The 17,747-nt window shown below is 38.2% G+C and overlaps 1 protein-coding gene across 2 annotated transcripts in view; it reads left to right on the top strand.

Moving 5' to 3' along the window:
- The window catches only part of SEMA3G (semaphorin 3G), a 95,623-nt gene that overhangs the window by 40,887 nt on the left and 36,989 nt on the right, over positions 1-17,747 (top strand). For both annotated transcript variants that reach the window (XM_039342608.1, XM_039342609.1), the window contains one exon: positions 5,440-5,502. In XM_039342608.1, coding sequence (XP_039198542.1) covers positions 5,440-5,502 — 63 coding nt within the window. The remainder of the gene's footprint in view (positions 1-5,439; positions 5,503-17,747) is intronic.

Raw genomic sequence — 17,747 nt, 5'->3', positions numbered from 1 at the left:
ACTAGTTGGAGACCTACATTGGAGAAAAAAGTGAGCTGCTTGCAGTGGGGATAAATAGGATTAAGGTAGCAGAGAAGAAGACTTCAAATGGACAGCAGGACTGGTTGCCCATTTCACTGGAAGAGTGGCAGTCTACAGTTTGCAGATTATCAGTTCATCACACTGTGGATGCTCTGGCTGCTTCTCCATGACCATAGCAGCAAATGGGGAGAGAAATTATTGGATTTCCTGCTCTGTAAAAAATTGGAAATCAGTTTGGAATCAGCCATCTGTGCCCTTTATGGGAACTTTTTGCAATTGTTGAGATACTAAGAGTTTGCCTCTATACTTGTGTTTATTAACCTTAGTTATATATTTCCCTCTTGCTGGCCAGTTTAAATATTATTGAGAAAGCTTGCCATAAAATGTATACTTAACATTAATCTTCTACATGATAATAGTCAAGTGCCTCTACAAGCACACTGAGTTGTGTTTGTTTTTATTAAACAAATGTTTAACAAGATAAAACAATATAAATTTTAGAAAATAAATAAAAAAATAGAGGAGAAATAGTGAATAGATAAGAAAGAAAATAGGAAAAAGAATATAGAAAAAATGATAAAGAAAAGATTATAAAAAGTGGCTCCCATTTTTCTTAGCAGTTATTATAAATGTTTTTATATTTTGTCCTCGCTCTCTTAAGTTTACATCATAATTTTCTGCCTTCCAAAGTCTACCCTTTCTAATCAAAAGTTCATTTTCCCTTTCTTTTGTAAAAAGTCCATAAGGGGTTTCCAATCACTAAACGTGATTATTGTCTTTCCCTAATCAAACAGGTCAATTTTGCCTTCCATTTTAATTCTGTTATTTTCAGAATTCAAATTCCTCCTTTGTGGATATTTCAGAGGGTTGCATATTAGTTTTTATTTATGTCTGTGTGTGGTTTTAAATGTGCTCATTGAATGTTGCTCTAGCATGACCAAGCACTTTTCAGTAGTTTTAGATGAGGATATTAAATCATCCCTAGAGGAGATTTTCTTGAATAGAAGTTGAAACGTGAGATGGACAGAAGGAGCTCTGCAAAGTCAGACCTAAGTTCTGCTAGAGTCAAGAGCAGAACAAACTTTCTTCAATAGAAGCCAGAAATGTGACACCAGATTGGATAGATGGATGAGGGTTTTGCAAAACATACAGCCCAAAAGAGATTATATTGCAATTAAAATAATTGAAAGCATGGGAAGCTGAGACACAATCAAGTTTTGAGTAATTTATAGAAGTTTACAGAAGGATTTCTGTCATACATGTAAAATGAGTAAATCAACTCCTAGGTCAACCTTAGTATAAATTGAAATAGGAAATGAGATCTGATGGGTTAGGAGTTTTTAGTACAAGTACTGTGCAAACTTCTTAATGGTAATTGTTTTGTTTCTTTGTTCATTAATTCTGTGAGATAGGCCATTTACACTTTCATAAGCCTATAAAGAAAAAATCAAGACTATCTAGAGGGAATCTGGCCAATGAGAAATTAAATCCAGAATTTTTTCCTCTTTTGGTCTAGCCAACATTATATTCTCTAAATCATGCATGTGGAAGAGAATTGCTTCATCCCATTTGTGCAAGGATGTATATTCAGTGAAAGCTATTTGCAAATGCATAAGACTGCAACTTAAAGGTAAATTTATGGACTGTGTCCCATTTGTTCTTTGTGGGATCACTGCAAATGTACAGATCTAATATGACTTGGAACATATGTGTAAGTATATTCTATAATTAAGGTAATGGGATTTGTTCAGTGATTTGAAGAGAGACAATCTACTTGGTTTAGTCAAGATAGGGTTTCCATCGAAGGCTGCCTTCTTTGTATTATTGGTTTCTGCCTGGCCCACATGAGTCATAACACATTTTTCTTCCAATAAAGATGTAATATAAAGTCACTGTCTAAATCTGGTCTTACTGAATCAGTCAATAAAAGAAAAGTCATTTCATTAATCTGAAGAATATAATAGGTGGAGTGACAATAAAAGAAAACTACCTAGACTGAAGAGATTTATGTGTATGGATGTTTGAGAGAAGAGGGAATGCAATAGATATCCTCTGAGTGTGCAGCTATACATGTCTTGGCATTAATTCTGCCTTCTTTAATCTGGTTCCCTCTAGAAGTTTTTGGTTTTAATTCTCATAATCACTAGCCAATATCATCATTAGCTAGATGGAAGATTGTAGAGGAAGTCTCCATTAAGAGCTTTGAAAAAGTAGGAATCCAGCACGTAGGGAATAAAGACTCATAACCTATAGTTTCATATGATCAGATACTGTTTTGACTTTCAACTAAATGGTCCTCAGCCAGGGATGTGTTTGTCTTCTCTTCAGTTTTTATATGTAAAGAAAGGACATCTAAAACAACTTAGATTTTGAAGTAGGAAGATCAGGGGTACAATAAGATCAGGGGTACTTCTGAACAGACTGTATAGAGTTATCTGTTGAAATATTTTCATTTTTCCCTTTAGATCAATTCTATCATGATCTTATGATGTATCCCGGTGTATTCTGCTCAAATGTTGCATTAGTTATGGCTGCTTGATATTTATTTAGATGTCTAAATGGAGTCATACACTATTATTCATTAATGTTGGTCACTTCAGTTTTTGGTACTTTGGTTTTTAAAATACAGCATCTGAAAGCCAAAATTATGGTTTTCATTTTAGTTAGTCTTCAGGCTTTTGTATTGCTTATCTGACTGCCCTACAGGAGTCCATCCCTGTTGGTATTTTATTAATAAAAGACATTGAGACAAGCTTGTATGATATATTCTATGGGACAAGAGCAAATTTATTCTCCTTAATTATATAGCTTGGCTTCTTATGGCCATTTTGAAAGGAAGATTTTGAGTACTACTGCCTTTGGATGAAATCTTAGCTGGTTGTAAACTGTAAGGTTTTTAGAAATAGCAATTTGTCATTTATGCATAGCTAAGTTCCTGAGGGTGTGAGACCACACAAAAGAGAAATTAAAAGTCAACATTTACTCCTCTATACTTCTTTTTAAAACTGAATGTTTCTCTATAATTCTCTGCCAGCTCATCCGCCAGTAAAACAAACTTTATAAATCAGGTCTTGGCTTGCATAAACAAGTAGGGATAAAAATGCCAAGTTGTGGGGTCAGATTAGGGTTAATCAGAAGTTCCTTATTTAAGATTTTATCTTAATTCTCTCTTGTGTCATGAAACTACAGCTCAATAACATAAAACAATCCCAGAGACTTTTTTATATTTGAAATATTGAGATAGTCTCTCAAATTCATTTTCTCAGAAGAGATAGATTAACAGATTAATTTCAAGCAACATAATAAAATTTAATTCTGTTTTCAGCATTGAACTGTGCTGTCCCACTCACACCCACACCCATGCACCACGGATGTGGGAGTCTTTATTAAGGCTTCCAAATTAGTATTCCCCAGTAATTCCCTTCACCAACACCAGCACACCCCCGATGAGTTCAACAGGCTACTCAAGAGAAGCCAGTGCCAGTCCACACTGCAAAGGCAAGGCAAATCCACTAGGCAAAGGCAAGTCCAGAGTTCAAGAAGCATGATCCGAAGTTCAAGGCACAGAATCCAGTCTGAGAGTCAAGTCAAGAATCACAAAGGCTAAGAACACACAACAAGGAAATGGACATGTTGTTACACTCCACTTGCTGAACTAAATAACTGCTTCCTGCTTCATCAACAGGGACAAGGCTGCTGCCTCACAAGTAACCTGGCTGACCTTTGTTATGCCTGCCTCTTCTCAGCCTTACGTGCTCTGAAGGAGGAGACAGCTCTTCCTGATTGCCACTGACCAGCTGTAGCTGCATGCTTTCTCTATCCGAAGCCTCTGGGCTTCCCAGCTGCAATAGTGCCTCTCCTGTCCAGCTGCTCCTCTGGTTGCTCCACTGTGCTTGGTCCCTCCGCTCCTGGCTCATGCAACCTCCAGATGTTTCTCCACATCTACCTCCAGCATCCCTGGGTCAGGCTCTTCCTCGCCTGAACTACCATCTGGGGAAGCATTTGAGGAAATCATCACACCAACTTTCTCTTTTTTTCATGTCTTCTGGTTTCATCCTCTAGTTTTCACTTTTGATGGTTCTAACATTTCTTATGATGATCTAATTAGTGGTCCATTTTCTTAGCCTTCTATTTCTTCCATTGCCTTGCTTCCCCTTTCATCATCCTCAAGAAACCCTTAATGTTGCTTCTGAGACTTGCCATGCATGACCCCCTCGACTTGCCAGCCATACCCAATGCGTGTAAAGCCAACCTGCTTTCCTTTGTTTTGTCTACAACAATTGCAGATCACAACCACTTTCAGGAGTGTTACTGAGTGAGTGTGAAATGTGAATCGGGAGGCAGGAAGCATGGTAGATGATGGGCAGTCAATCTGCCAATTAAAAAAAACAACAGCAGGAGAAACATACTTGATTGAGTATTCCATCCACAGTAGAAGTATGAGAGAGTTTTAAAAGCTGGTTTTTCTGTTTTTGGAAAAATCTAAAAAATGTCTAGCTGCTTGTAACTTACCTGTGTGGTTTTGCAGCTGGCGGCATGAGATAGATGGGGCCATGTTCAGTAGAAGATTAAGGTGGGAAATCTTGGTATGGTAGCACTTGAGTATTTTCCTTTCTGGTGGTTACCTGTTGTTGTCTTTTCCTTTTACTGATTATTTTCTTCTTTATTTCTCTTTTTTGTTTAGTGCTTGTTTTGCTAAGATTTTTTTTGACAGTTACTACATATGATTTATAATGCTTAACTGTATACTGAGTTATTCTTTTTTTCCCTTCTGGTTTTTAAAATTCTGTCATCACTTCAATGTTGTACCTCATGAGTTCCGTTCTTATTTTTACTTGGTTCAACCATTTATCAATTGTCCCCTTGTCTTTATGAATTTATTTGAACTACCCATTTTAATGACTGAGGTGGTTTTTCCCTTGTCTGGTCTCTTTATTTGCTTGTCTTGTGGTTTTGACTATGTTTGGCATTTATTGCATAACATAAATAAATGGTTTATGCTCATTTTAGAGTTATGGTTATTGCTTAACTTGCTCCTTCTTCTGCAGAGAGAAACTATTTTCCTATATTAGTTCAGAGTGGAGAGTGCTTTGTTGAGTCCAAGAGTGCTCAGTCCAAAGAGCTGCTTCATCTTGCTTGCTTGGCTACTTGTAGTCATTTGGCTTAAGACTGACAAAGATCTGTGGGGTTTGGGGGAGATAAGTAAATTTGATAATATTATCTCTGGGAGAGTTAATATTCCTGGTAACTGGAACCAGCCTTACAAAGACTTTTTGATGTTTCCAAAATATCGCTTAAAGAGCAGATCCTGAAACTTGGTATTTACTGAACTGAAACTACTCTTCTGGTTCAGAAGATCCCCAGTCCCTAAAGCATGTTCTTCAATTGATTTGAACTCAAGTTTGTCTTCTTTTACAGATTTACTGGCCACCTCTTCCTGGGCAGAAAGAAGAATGCTTCCAGAAAGGAAAGGACATAGCGGTAGGTCATCCCATTGCTTGTAAAATGCTTATGCTAAATTTCATCTCCACTCTGTGACGTATTTGAAATGAATTTGCAGTTTCTGAAAATGTCTGCGGTCACCTTGGATTTTCTTTTTCCAAAAAATTCGTTCAGTCCTTCTTCTACACAAAGGATTCATCCCTGCCCTAACTTAAGCAAATTGCATTCTGTGAGGAAGGAGATTAGGGATCTACAGTATTTCCTCACTAGTACCTACCCATAGCACAAAAATGACTTGGTATCTGCTGTGCCCTATGGCGTTCTTGATTTCATCCCCAGCTGAATGAAGCTTAAGTTGTCCTGATCTATACTATTAATGCATTATTTCCCCTTTATTCTGACATCATCAAAGAGCAAACTGAAGGAGTGTAAAAGTTTTGTTACTCGTAGGCATGATGGGAAGGGAAGGGAACAGATGTAGTCAGGGTATATAGGTTGTTGGTGGGACAGTAAATTTCACACTAGCATAGTTTTCCGTCTACTCAAGGATAGGTAGATAGCACTTTAATAAAGCAGGTGGGGAAAATGCCAGTGATAACGTTGCACCATGCTTTATTTTAGCGCATACATTTTCCAACATAGGCTGTTACCCTGGCTCTCATAGCCATGTAAACAAGTCTTCCAAGGTCTTGCATTTGTTGGGAATCATGTATTGTCTTAGCAAGCTTGCTTACTGTATAAACTCAGGCTATTCTGAATTGGTGGTGTATTGTCCAAAGTCCCTTAGGTTTTTTCTTCCTAATAATTACATAGGAGAGGAACCTTCCTAAATCAGATATTTATCTGGTCTTAAATCCCACTTTAGACACCAGCCAGACACCTAGGAAAATCCACAAATTGGGCTTGAAGTCAGCAGCTTCTCCTGTTGTAATCTCCAATCAATCGGTATTCAGTTCCATGCAGTCAGTTAATCCAAGAAAAGCAGGGATGAGAAAATCTGTCAATATCAGTTTTGCTCAGTTTTTCATGTTTTCCAATGCTAAATTTGTTCCATGCTATTTTGGCATCTCTTCCGAGTTGATTTTTTTCTCGCAGTGCTCACAAAAAGTAAATGCTTCCTATTTATGTACATGTTTTTGTAAAAGTTTTTCCTAAAGTATTTTTACTTTTTTCATAGCATGACATAGTTTTGATTGTTGCGTCCTCTACTATAAACATTTTTGAGAACATATTCCAATTATAAAATATTTGCATATTGCTTTATACTGTTTGTTCATAAAACTGCATCCTAAAATCCAGTAGCATCCACATATTAATAGACAATAAATTTTCTATTAATGTATAAATCTGGAAAATAAGCCTAAGGTAAGTTTGCATTAAAATAAAAACAAAACTTTTTTTTTCATCCAATCAATATGATTTCCATAGATTCTCCTACAGCACCATTACCCACCTTGATACTTTTCAGCTGCATTGAAGTGCAGTTCCTCATATTCCTAGCGAATTTATCTCAAGCCAGTTTTATTTTTGTGGAGTGTAGATGTCATATCTGATCATGGATTTGCCTGGTCTGTCCAGAATTTCAGTTAACATCTATATTAAACCTATTGCAGTATTCTTCTTAGGCTGATGATGTATGTTCTCGTCTACCATATGGTTTTGAGAAACTGTGCAAGAGTAAATGCAGGCTAACAAAGCTTGATTCAAAAGGGTATGAGAGCTCACATTAGGAGGAATAACTGATATAGAGATGCAGATAGTTTGGGAGTGCTCCTAGTGCAGGGGTAAGCAACCTTGGCTCTTTTATGACTTGTGGCTGGCTCAGGAATTCTGGGAGTTGAAGTCCACGAGTCATAAAAGAGCCAAGGTTGCCTACCCCTGTCCTAGTGGGTTATGCTCAAGACTTCTTTTCCTCCATTTTAATAGTGTGCTAGTTATATCCTTTCCTAGTAAAGGCAGATCTTTCTGGAATTAAAATACTGTAATGGCTTTCAGATTGGAGTAATTTGCTAAATGTGGGCCTGCTCATAAAAAGTGTCAGTCTGCTGTAGTGGTTGAGGTGGTGGTCTGGAAATCAGTAGAATCATATTCCATTTCCGATTTAGGCATGAACAATTTAGGCTGAGTGAATTTGGGCCAGTGTCTCTCAGTCCAACCCATTTCACTGTAAGAGATGAGCAGCCTGACCCAGAGGGCAGGGTCAAACATGTTATCAGTTTGGAGTCACTGTGCTCCCACAAGAGACTTAAGTCTAGCCCCCTGTAAATTCTGTTGACTCTTATCTAGCACCAATTTGACTTGACCGTTAGTAGATCAGATTCTTGTGTATAGGTAAGGTAAAGGCAAAAGTTTCCCCTGGCCAGTCATGTCTGACTCTAGGGGCGATGCTCATCTCTGTTTCTTAGCTGAGAGAGCCAACATTTTCGGAAGAAGCTTCTGTAATCATTTGGCCAGCATGGCTATATGCTGAGACACATGGAGTGCTGTTCTTACCCTCCCACCTATATATCTACTTGCATTTGCATGCTTTCAAACTACTAGGTTGACAAGAGCTGGGACAAGAATGGGAGCTCACCTGGTACTTGGATCTCAAACTGCCTACCTTCCGGTCGACAAGCCCAGCATTTGAATTGCTAGGCCACCACACCCCTTGTGTATAAATAGTATGTAATAAACTTTTAGTGCTTTCAGCTCAACTCCTGTTCCTGGTTACTTGTGCCTGACACTCACAGGGTCTTTACTGGATATTCTTTATGACTTGGTGGCCATTATTTTTTTAAGATTATCTGATGTTAACTGCTCTTTTGGGTTTTTGTGAGCTTATGCTTGTGTCATCAGAGATAGTATCTAATGCTCTTATCTTTTCTTGGCTTCCCTGTAGATTGCTTTAGTTTTCCAAAACGTTAGCATCTTCTCCAGTATCCTTTGTATTATATGCTCAAAATAGCATTGCTCCATTATTAGTGTTTCTAGGGGGTTGTCTACTCTTACTTAATCTAATATTGAATGATCTGTTCTTTTTGTGGGCTAGGATATTCTCAGCTTTTTCTCCAGCATCACAGTTTAAAGGCATTAGTACAATATCATGAGCTCTGAACTTGATTCTGATCTTATTCCTTGGGGTACTGTACTCTATACCGTGGAAGTTTGGGATTCTTACTGCTGAAATTCCATCTTCTTTATACAGATTGGGGAGGCAACAACTCATTAGGTATTGATTGTAGAACACATTCTCAGGAGACATCAAGCTGCCTACCGGATTTCAATTTGATATTAGATTCACTATAAGATCTTATTACTAGTACGTAGTGCCTATTCTTTGCTTCTACATCAATGCAAGCAATAATCTAAGATTGGGGGGGGGGAGTAAATGTGGGGCTTATGAGAACCCTGGGATCTTTTGTTGACAATCTATCTCATTGTGATGGTTCCCAAGAGTGAGTATCACTCCCTTCAGCCTTATGGTATTTATTTTGCAGTCTGAAAAAAAGCTGCAGGCTTTGAGGGGAGTCTTAAAATGCTCATTCTTTGCTTTTAGAAACACAAAATTTTAAAAAACTCATTCTTTTAGCTGCAGAAAAAAAAGTATTCTTTTCCCAGCATTTCTGCTTTTAATAGGATACATGAGAACTTGACCAATGTTATCCAGAAGGAATGGATCAATAGAAGCAATGATTACATTTATAGAATACACCAGCTATTAAAGATCCACTAATGCAATTGAGTTAAGATGCCGTGTCTTCACTATCCTCCTTGTTAGTTAAAAGCATTGTTAGAATAATAAAAGTGGAAAATATGTCCAGTTCTCCAGTACATTTTTAGACTGTGGCTTAGAGGTCCGATAACTCTTTCCATGAGCTCACTGCCAGACACATTCTAGGTTTAGCTTATAGTCTTTCCACTTATATAAAATGAAGCCTTACGTAATACACCAAGAGCCATTAAAGAATGTTGGATTTTTAGTTAATCAAGGAACTCTTCTTATTTATCTGTGTTATGTTCAGTGCTATTCAGTGGATGGAGCTGAAGAACTGGGTGTTGATACAGGATATGAAAAGAGTGAAAAGAGAACCTTGCTTCTTGTTTCTCTTGGGGTAGGAGAAAGAATGGAATGATTCTTCTGTTGCAGCTCTTGCTTTGATGCACTCCCTGTAGTAGGTGAGACACAGCTTATTTGAGGAGAGGCATTTTGATGCCAGATGTTGTGCATTTGTAATTCCAGGGTATTCTGCATTTTGTTTTATTGGAGTTTGATACTATCTGATTTTATATTTCAATTGCCTTTTAAAAGTCGTATAAATTATCCATCATAATTTGGATGTGTGACCGCAGACAAATATTATATAAATAACTTTATAGGAAATTTCATTTTTTTTCTAAACAATTATTCAAAGACATTATTTTAAATTTCTCCCTTTTTACTTAGGCACTGTTGCTCAGCTATTTGGATTTTCAGTTCATCAGTAGGTGAATATGTTTGTACATCTTCTCTGTTTTAAGATTTGTGAAACAACCAGATATCTATTACATAAAGAGGAAAAAAGTTTAGAATAGAATAGAACTGGAAGGGACCTTGGAGGTCTTCTAGTCCAGGGCTTTTCAACCTTTTCACCCATTGTACCATTTTTAGGATATGGCAACATCCGAGTACCACCAGTCGCCTAGCAAGGTGTCAAAAACTTGATGACCCCCCCCAAAAGGAAAAAAGTGATGAAGTACAGGTAGTCCTCAACTTACAACAGTTCGCTTAGTGACTGTTCGAAGTTACAATGGCACTGAAAAAAGTGCCCCCCCAAGCCACAGCCGAGCAAGACACCTGCCTGCCCACCCGGCTGTGCTCTTCCTCCTGTCCAAGGTTTTTATCGTTGTGAGCATTTCTGTTGAGGATTGGAAGCAGGGATGGGGTGGGGGGTGTTTGGTTTTTATTCCCCCCATCTGCTGGGTGGTTGTAGCAGGTTTTGGTCACTTCACATGACCCTGGGACACTGTGACCGTCATAAATATGAATCAGTTGCCAAGCATCTGAATATAAATCACAAGATCCTGGAGACACTGCAACATTCCAGCTGATTGGCGCTTCTTCTGGGCTCAGCAGAAGTGTCAGGATCAGTGCTGAGCTCCAGCTGGAGCCTGGCACTTCCACTGAGCCCTGAAAGCCCTGCAGCTCCAGCCATCTCTCGCTCAAGCTTGTGCGGTGCTGCCACCAGTTTAGCTGATTTCCCTCCCCTGCTACCACTTTTCTAGGATGGTCGTGTACCACCTGCCAGGTGCCAATGTACCACAGGTGGTACCCGTACTACTGGTTGAAAAGCCCTGTTCTAGTCCAGCCATCTGCTCAAGCAGGAGAACCTATACCATTTCAGACAGGTGACTGTCTAGTTTTTTCTTAAAAATCTCCAGTTATGGAGCGCCACGATTCTGAAGGCAAGCTGTTCCACTTCTCTCTTTGGTCAGCTTCCAAACCATTGTTTCTTGTCTTACCCTCTGGTGCTTTGGAGAATAGTTTGACGCCCTCTTCTTTGTGGTAGTCCCTGAAATACTGTAATACTGCTATCATGTCGCTCCTATTTCTTCTTTTCTTTAGATTAGCCAAACCCAAGTCCTATAGCCATTCTTCATATGTTTTAGTCTCCAAGACTTTGATCATTTTAGTTGCTCTTCTCTGAACTTTTTCCAAGGTCTCAACATCTTTTTTGTAGTATGGTGACCAAATTTGGTTGCAGTATTCCAGGTGTGGTCTTACTAGGGTTTTATAAAGTGATACTAATAATTTGTGTCATCTTGATTCTATGCCTCTGTTTATACAACCCAGGATTGTATGAGCTGTTTTGCTACTGCTGCACACTGCTGGCTCATAGTCAAGTGATCGTCCATAAGATGGATAAGGAAAACAAATATAATTCTTATTTTAAGGTGCGGCTGTTTCCCCCATTGAATTCTAGTGCCCTCTTGTCTGAAGAAAATATTTTTTTTCTGAAGTATATTTAAAAGAGAGTTAAAAGGATTTTCTAAACACCACAAATCAGCAAAATGGAAACAGCTTAATCATGGTTGACAGATTCATTAGAACTCTCCATGTCATATTAAAATAGCAGTAGTAATAGAAGAAATATGGAGAAGGAAGGAGGAAGGAAGAAGGAAGCTAACTCATGAGGAGAGAGTTGGATGCAGGAAAATAATTAGTTCAGGCCAGTCAACTTGGTTCGTTCCAGATGTTTTGAATTACAACTCACATGAAAAGATGTCTTTATTTTAGCTTTATAGTATCTATAACTGTAATCTCGTTTGTAGCCTAATCTGAGAAATAGGGAGCTCTTGAACCTGGGATCTGACCTTGAATCTCTGGATTCCTAAATCATAATGAGATCTGAAAAAGGCAACCAGTGTGCTTGATAGTTGGGACCAGCACCAAGGAGATCCAGGTTATATTCACCCTTAGCCATGGAACCCTATTAGTTCGGATTGTGGCAGTAATTCTTTGTCCTTGGAGTCCTTGATGCTCTCTGGGTTTAGCTGTTTTCTTGCAGAGATTTCATTCCATCATTAGTGCTAGCAAGAATGTAACCAAGCTCAGAGACCAAGGACTCCATAGTTCAATACTGAACTACAGATATTCTCTTCTGTTGATACCATTCTCTGTCAACCCAACAATTCTCACGGGATGGCTGCTATTAGGATAAATTGAAAGGCAATCCCAGTGTAAACAGCCTTGAGCTCTTGGAAAAAAGATGGGATATAAATCCAACGAATAATTGCACTGATTTTTTAAATTAAACTTTTCTATTTCTAGGATTTTCAAGTGTTATAAATTTAAAAATATAGCAAAATAATCTAACAAAAACATCATTTTGTAAGAAATTAATTTCAGATTCCAGTGCATGCAGAAATACTAAATCTAGCATATTAAATCTGCAAATGTATACTAAATCACGGTCCCTAAAGTATGAAAAAAAAAACCCCTGATATGACAAAATTTAAAGTGTTTAAAATATGCACTTTCCACACTTCTGCCATCTAGACCGGGATAATTTAATACAAAATATTTTAAAATGTGATTTATTTTTCTGCTATTACATATATGATAAAAAATGTTACGCCTGTTTATTGTTCCTTGAAAGAATAACATTTTCGGATTAAAAGGCATTAACCTGATATGAAACACAAATCTCTGGTTGAGATCTATCCGCTGTTTGTTCTGGTTCCCTTTGTTCTCAAAGGGAAAAGTTGAAAGCTGAAAATATGGAATTGATTATCAAGCTTTGAAAGAATTCAAATAAATGACTCTTCTCTGGAAACTGAAGAAGAGTAACAAGGCACAAAATAATCACTTGAAGAGCAGGCTGACTTTTTAATTATATTTTGGAAATGAGATAATTTTCCTTTTGAATAGGCATTTTCTTATGAGAAATATTTATTATTTCTTATGAGAAATATGGGAATTGCTGTAGCTCCACCTTCTCCAACCTCATGCCCTCCAGATGTTTTTAGGAATACAATTCCCAGAATTCCAATTCAGCAGGGCCAGAAATTGTGCCATTTGGGAATTATGGGAGTTGTTCGTGTGCCCGGAATACACTGATCTGTGGAACGCTGCCTGTTTCAAAGTGTCGGTGCTGCTTTTCCTCAATTTTCCTCAATCTCTTGAGCAAGAAAAATACCTAAAGGCATTAGCAGCATCAGGAATGTCATTATTGGCTCAAAGACTAATAAAGGAATAATTGATGATATTATAATATGAATTACAACATGGGTGTCCAGATTTTTGGCTTGTCCGGACTGCATTAAGTGAAGAGGAATTGTCTTGGGCCATATATAAACTATATAATATAGTTAATGTATGTAAATTTTGCTAAAAATCACATAACAATGTTAAAAGTTTACAATCTTCTGGGACCGCATTACTAGCTGTCCAGGGCTGCATGCGGGCCCCGTGTTGGACATGCCTGAATTACAGGAAGGATCTCTGTCCAAATAAATACAATGGAGATGAATTAGATCCTATTCGGATGGATATATAGAATTCTTCCACAACTAGAGGTACCACACAGAGTTTGAAAGGCACAATGGTAGGAGGGCATATTCCAAAAGTAATGATTATGACCTGAACAAAATCTAAGTAAGATTTCATTCTTTTACATTTACATTTGATTAAAATTAAGTACAGGTAGTCGACTCACAACCATTCATTTAGTGACCATTCAAAGTTACAATAGTGACTTAGAATCAGTCCTCCAACTTACAACCATCACAGTGTATGTCTAGTTTAATGAAGAGAAGGATGAGGGGGACATGATAGCAGTGTTCCAATATCTCAGGGGCTACCACAAAGAAGAGAGAGTGAAGCTGTTCTCCAAGGCGCCTGAAGGCAAGACAGGAAACAATGGATGGAAATTAACCAAGGAGAGAAGCAACCTAGAACTAAGGAGAAATTTTCTGACAGTTAAAACAATTAATCAGTGGAACAACCTGGACTTCAGTAAGGCATTTGATAAAGTAGATCACAACCTACTACTTGACAAGATAGAAAAATGTGAGTTAGACAGCATCACCACCAGATGGATTCGTAGCTGGCTGACCGGCCGAACCGTGTGTGATCCTCAATGGAACCGCATCTACATGGAGGGAAAGTGCCCCAGGGTTCTGTTCTGGGCCCAGTGCTCTTCAACATCTTCATCAACGATTTGGACAAGGGGATAGATGGGGAAATCATCAAATTTGCAGACGACACCAAGCTGGCAGGAATAGCCAACACTCCAGAAGACAGGCTTAAGATACAGAAGGATCTGGACAGATTTGATCACTGGGCGCTATCTAACAAAATGAAATTCAATGGTGAAAAAAGTAATATTGTACATTTAGGCAAGGAAAACCAAATGCACAGGTATAGTTTAGGAGGTACTTGCTCAATAGTAGTAACTGTGAGAGGGATCTCGGAGTCCTAGTGGACAATCACTTAAATATGAGCCAGCAGTGTGCTGCAGCTGCCAAAAAAGCCAACACAGTGCTGGCCTGCATTAACAGAGGGATAGAATCAAGACCATGTGAAGTGTTAATACCACTTTACAATGCCTTGGTAAGGCCACACTTTGAATACTGCATCCAGTTTTGGTCACCACGATGTAAAAAAGATTTTATTTATTTATTTGTGAGACTTATATACCACTTTAAGTGCAAGCACTCTCTAAGCGGTGTACACCAGTGAGCAATGTATATATATATTTACATTGCCCCGAACAATCTGGGTCCTCATTTTACCTACCTCGGAAGGATGGAAGGCTGAGTCAACCTTGAGCCGGTGAGATTTGAACCGCTGACCTGCTGAACACAGTCAGATAAAGTGGCCTGCAGTACTGCACTCTAACTGCTGCACCACCTCGGCTCAGATGTTGAGACTCTAGAAAGAGTACAGAGAAGAGCAACAAAGATGATTAGGAGACTGGACGCTAAAACATATAAGGAACAGTTGTTGGAATTGGGCATGTCTAGTTTAACGAAGAGAAGGATGAGGGGGGACATGATAGCAGTATTCCAATATCTCAGGGGCTGCCACAAAGAAGAGGGAGTCAAGCTATTCTCCAAAGCACCTGAAGGCAGGACAAGAAGCAACGGATGGCAACTAATCAAGGAGAGAAGCAACCTAGAACTAAGGAGAAACTTCCTGACAGTTAGAACAATTAACCAGTGGAACAACCTGCCTCCAGAAGCTGTGAATGCTCCAACACTGGAAGTTTTTAAGAAGAGACTGGATAGCCATTTGTCTGAAATGGTATTCCTGCCTGAGCAGGGGGTTGAATTAGATGACCTCCAAGGTCCTTCCAATGTTGTTGTTGTTGTTGTTGTTATTATGTTTATTTTCTTCTGAGATATTTTATCATTTTTTTCCCCTGCTACCTTGTTAAAATTACAGTTTGGTGGCAACTTTTGCAGGTTTCTAGGCTCTGCGTTCAAAAGGCTTTTGGAATTAAAGGCAATTCTTGGTTAAATAGTTCTGGTTTGGAAGTCGACCTGATGCATTATGAGCACCTTTAACTTAGTCTTGAACTCATCATGAACTTATCATGAAAACATGTGATACTTCCTTAGTATCAGTCAGATTTCCCATTTTAATATAACCCCTGGGTAGTCTTAAGTGGGTACCAACTATTGCCTGGTTTTGAGAGCAGCCTACTTCTTAGTTTACTTGAAATACCCAGGGACTTTTTTTTTTTAAGTGGTGTGTTCAAAATAGAAATGAGAGCTGGGATACGACATGTTCTGTTTGATGATATGGTGCAGAGGGAAAGACGAGTGTAAGAAAGGGAGGGTAAGACCTTGGGTTTCTACAGCAATACATGTAGTTTGTTATGTGTGATGGCCATTGGAATCTGGCAGTGCCTCCAATAGACTCCATGGCTTCTCTCTGTTTATCTGCCAATGACTTCTGCTCCGGAAAAGTCAACAATTAATCCAGGTCAGACTTCTGAGTAATCGTTTGTTATTCTGCTATGTAACTAAACTTCCGTTTTAAATAACTGGTTTGGCTAGATGAAGGTTGTTTGTCTCCTTCATTTCCTGTAATTGTCTCCCTACCAGCAACACTTCCTCCGCCACACACACATCTTAACTGGAATTTGCAGGCAACTGATTCTGAGGCCCTTGCTCTGATTCTGATATGTTCTTTTTCAGTAATAATTTTCCCTGGGGGGGGGGGAGAAAGCAAAATGGATTAAGAAGTCCTGAGGAGATCTTGCTCTGAGAAAGAGAGATTATGTATCTTACTGTTCTAAGCAGTCTTTACCAAGCTAGTATTGTCTGCATACATTGGGTTACAATTCCCATATTCTCCATCCAGCACAGCTATCAGCCCTCTGGCTTGAAGTATTGTAGTTTAATACTTAATACTATGGTATTATAGGACACCATGTTGAGTAAGGCTGATCTAGTTTGAAGCATTAGAGAGTGGCTGCTTATAAGTCAGCTATTTTCTTATTTGGGGCATGAGCCAATTCATTTGAAGTTTCCCTAAATTTTCATAAGACTTTTAGAGCAGAGAAAAGTCCAAGACGACTTTTGGGATTGCTGGACCCTAGAAACGAATGTTTTATGTCAAATCCCATTCTATTCATGGGCCTCAAATTGTTATATATTGCTTTATGCCCATAGAATCAAGTTGCCTAGTCAGTATCTCCAGACTTCATTGGTATTCTGTTCTGAGGGAGGAATCTCTAATCTCCCATAATCTTGGTGCCTGGAATCCAGCATGTAGAGATGGCTGTCACAGAATCCAGACTCTCTCCATTTCTGAAACAGAAGGAATATTTTTCAATAACTTGTAGCTCTGAAAGTATACTTTTGAACTTGTGTACTACAGCTGTTAAATTATGAGCATGGAGTACAGAAACCCAGATTCAGATTCCCATTTTTCTATGAAACTTGCTGGATGAATTTATTTCTATAGCATAGCCTGTTTTACATGTGGGAAACAAAGCAAACAATTAAATCATATGTATTCTTTTTTCCCCTTTAATCAGCGGGCCTCTTAACTTTATTGTCTTTGGAATCAGCTCTTCCTAAATCAAGTCCTCTTTGTTTGGAATATAGCTACTTTTTGAGAAAGTCTGCCAACAATTTTATTATAACTGTTGGAGTTTAAAGTAACATTTGATTACTATAAAAGTCAACTTCTGAGCAATTAAAATCAGGAATAGACAATACTTTTAAACTGGGGGTACATTTGAGATTTTGAGAATAGATCAAGTACCTTCACAAAATGGCTCCCTTGGCAGGTTTGTGGGAAATGAATGAATGAATGAATGGGACAATCTGTTTCAAGAAATGCTGGATTCAGATATAAGGCAAACAAGCTACAACTTAGGACCTCACCACATGTTTGCTATTTGTTTTCTTTTTGCTTTTAGAAATTACATTTAAGTATGTAGGGCATGTTGTACTATATTATAATTTATGAGAGATACTAAGCCAGCCAAATGATAAATATGTTAGCAATAAATACATTCATTTGAAAATAAATTGTATTTTTCACTTTAAATGTTATTAATTAATTAAAAGGTATATATAAGTGTTTTCAATGTTTTTTGTGGTCACCCAAAATTATGTTTCAATATGTTCCTTTCTAAGGCCTTCTAGTTTAAATTTATATAGTTTAATATAGCTTAATGCCTTACCAGGACTAAACCTGGCACTGATCTCAAGGGATACAGATGCTGAAACCTGAAAGCAAAACTGGGTCTATCAATCCAGGAATATGGACATAAATGTCCAAAATCTGCAAGAATCTCACAGAT

The sequence above is a fragment of the Crotalus tigris genome, unplaced genomic scaffold (assembly GCF_016545835.1).
Source record: "Crotalus tigris isolate CLP2741 ecotype Arizona unplaced genomic scaffold, ASM1654583v1 scf7180000017800.2534000, whole genome shotgun sequence".
In the NCBI taxonomy this organism is placed as follows: domain Eukaryota; kingdom Metazoa; phylum Chordata; class Lepidosauria; order Squamata; family Viperidae; genus Crotalus; species Crotalus tigris.
The sequence above is the reverse complement of the archived record's forward strand: the minus strand, read 5'-3'. Positions and strand labels throughout refer to the sequence as shown.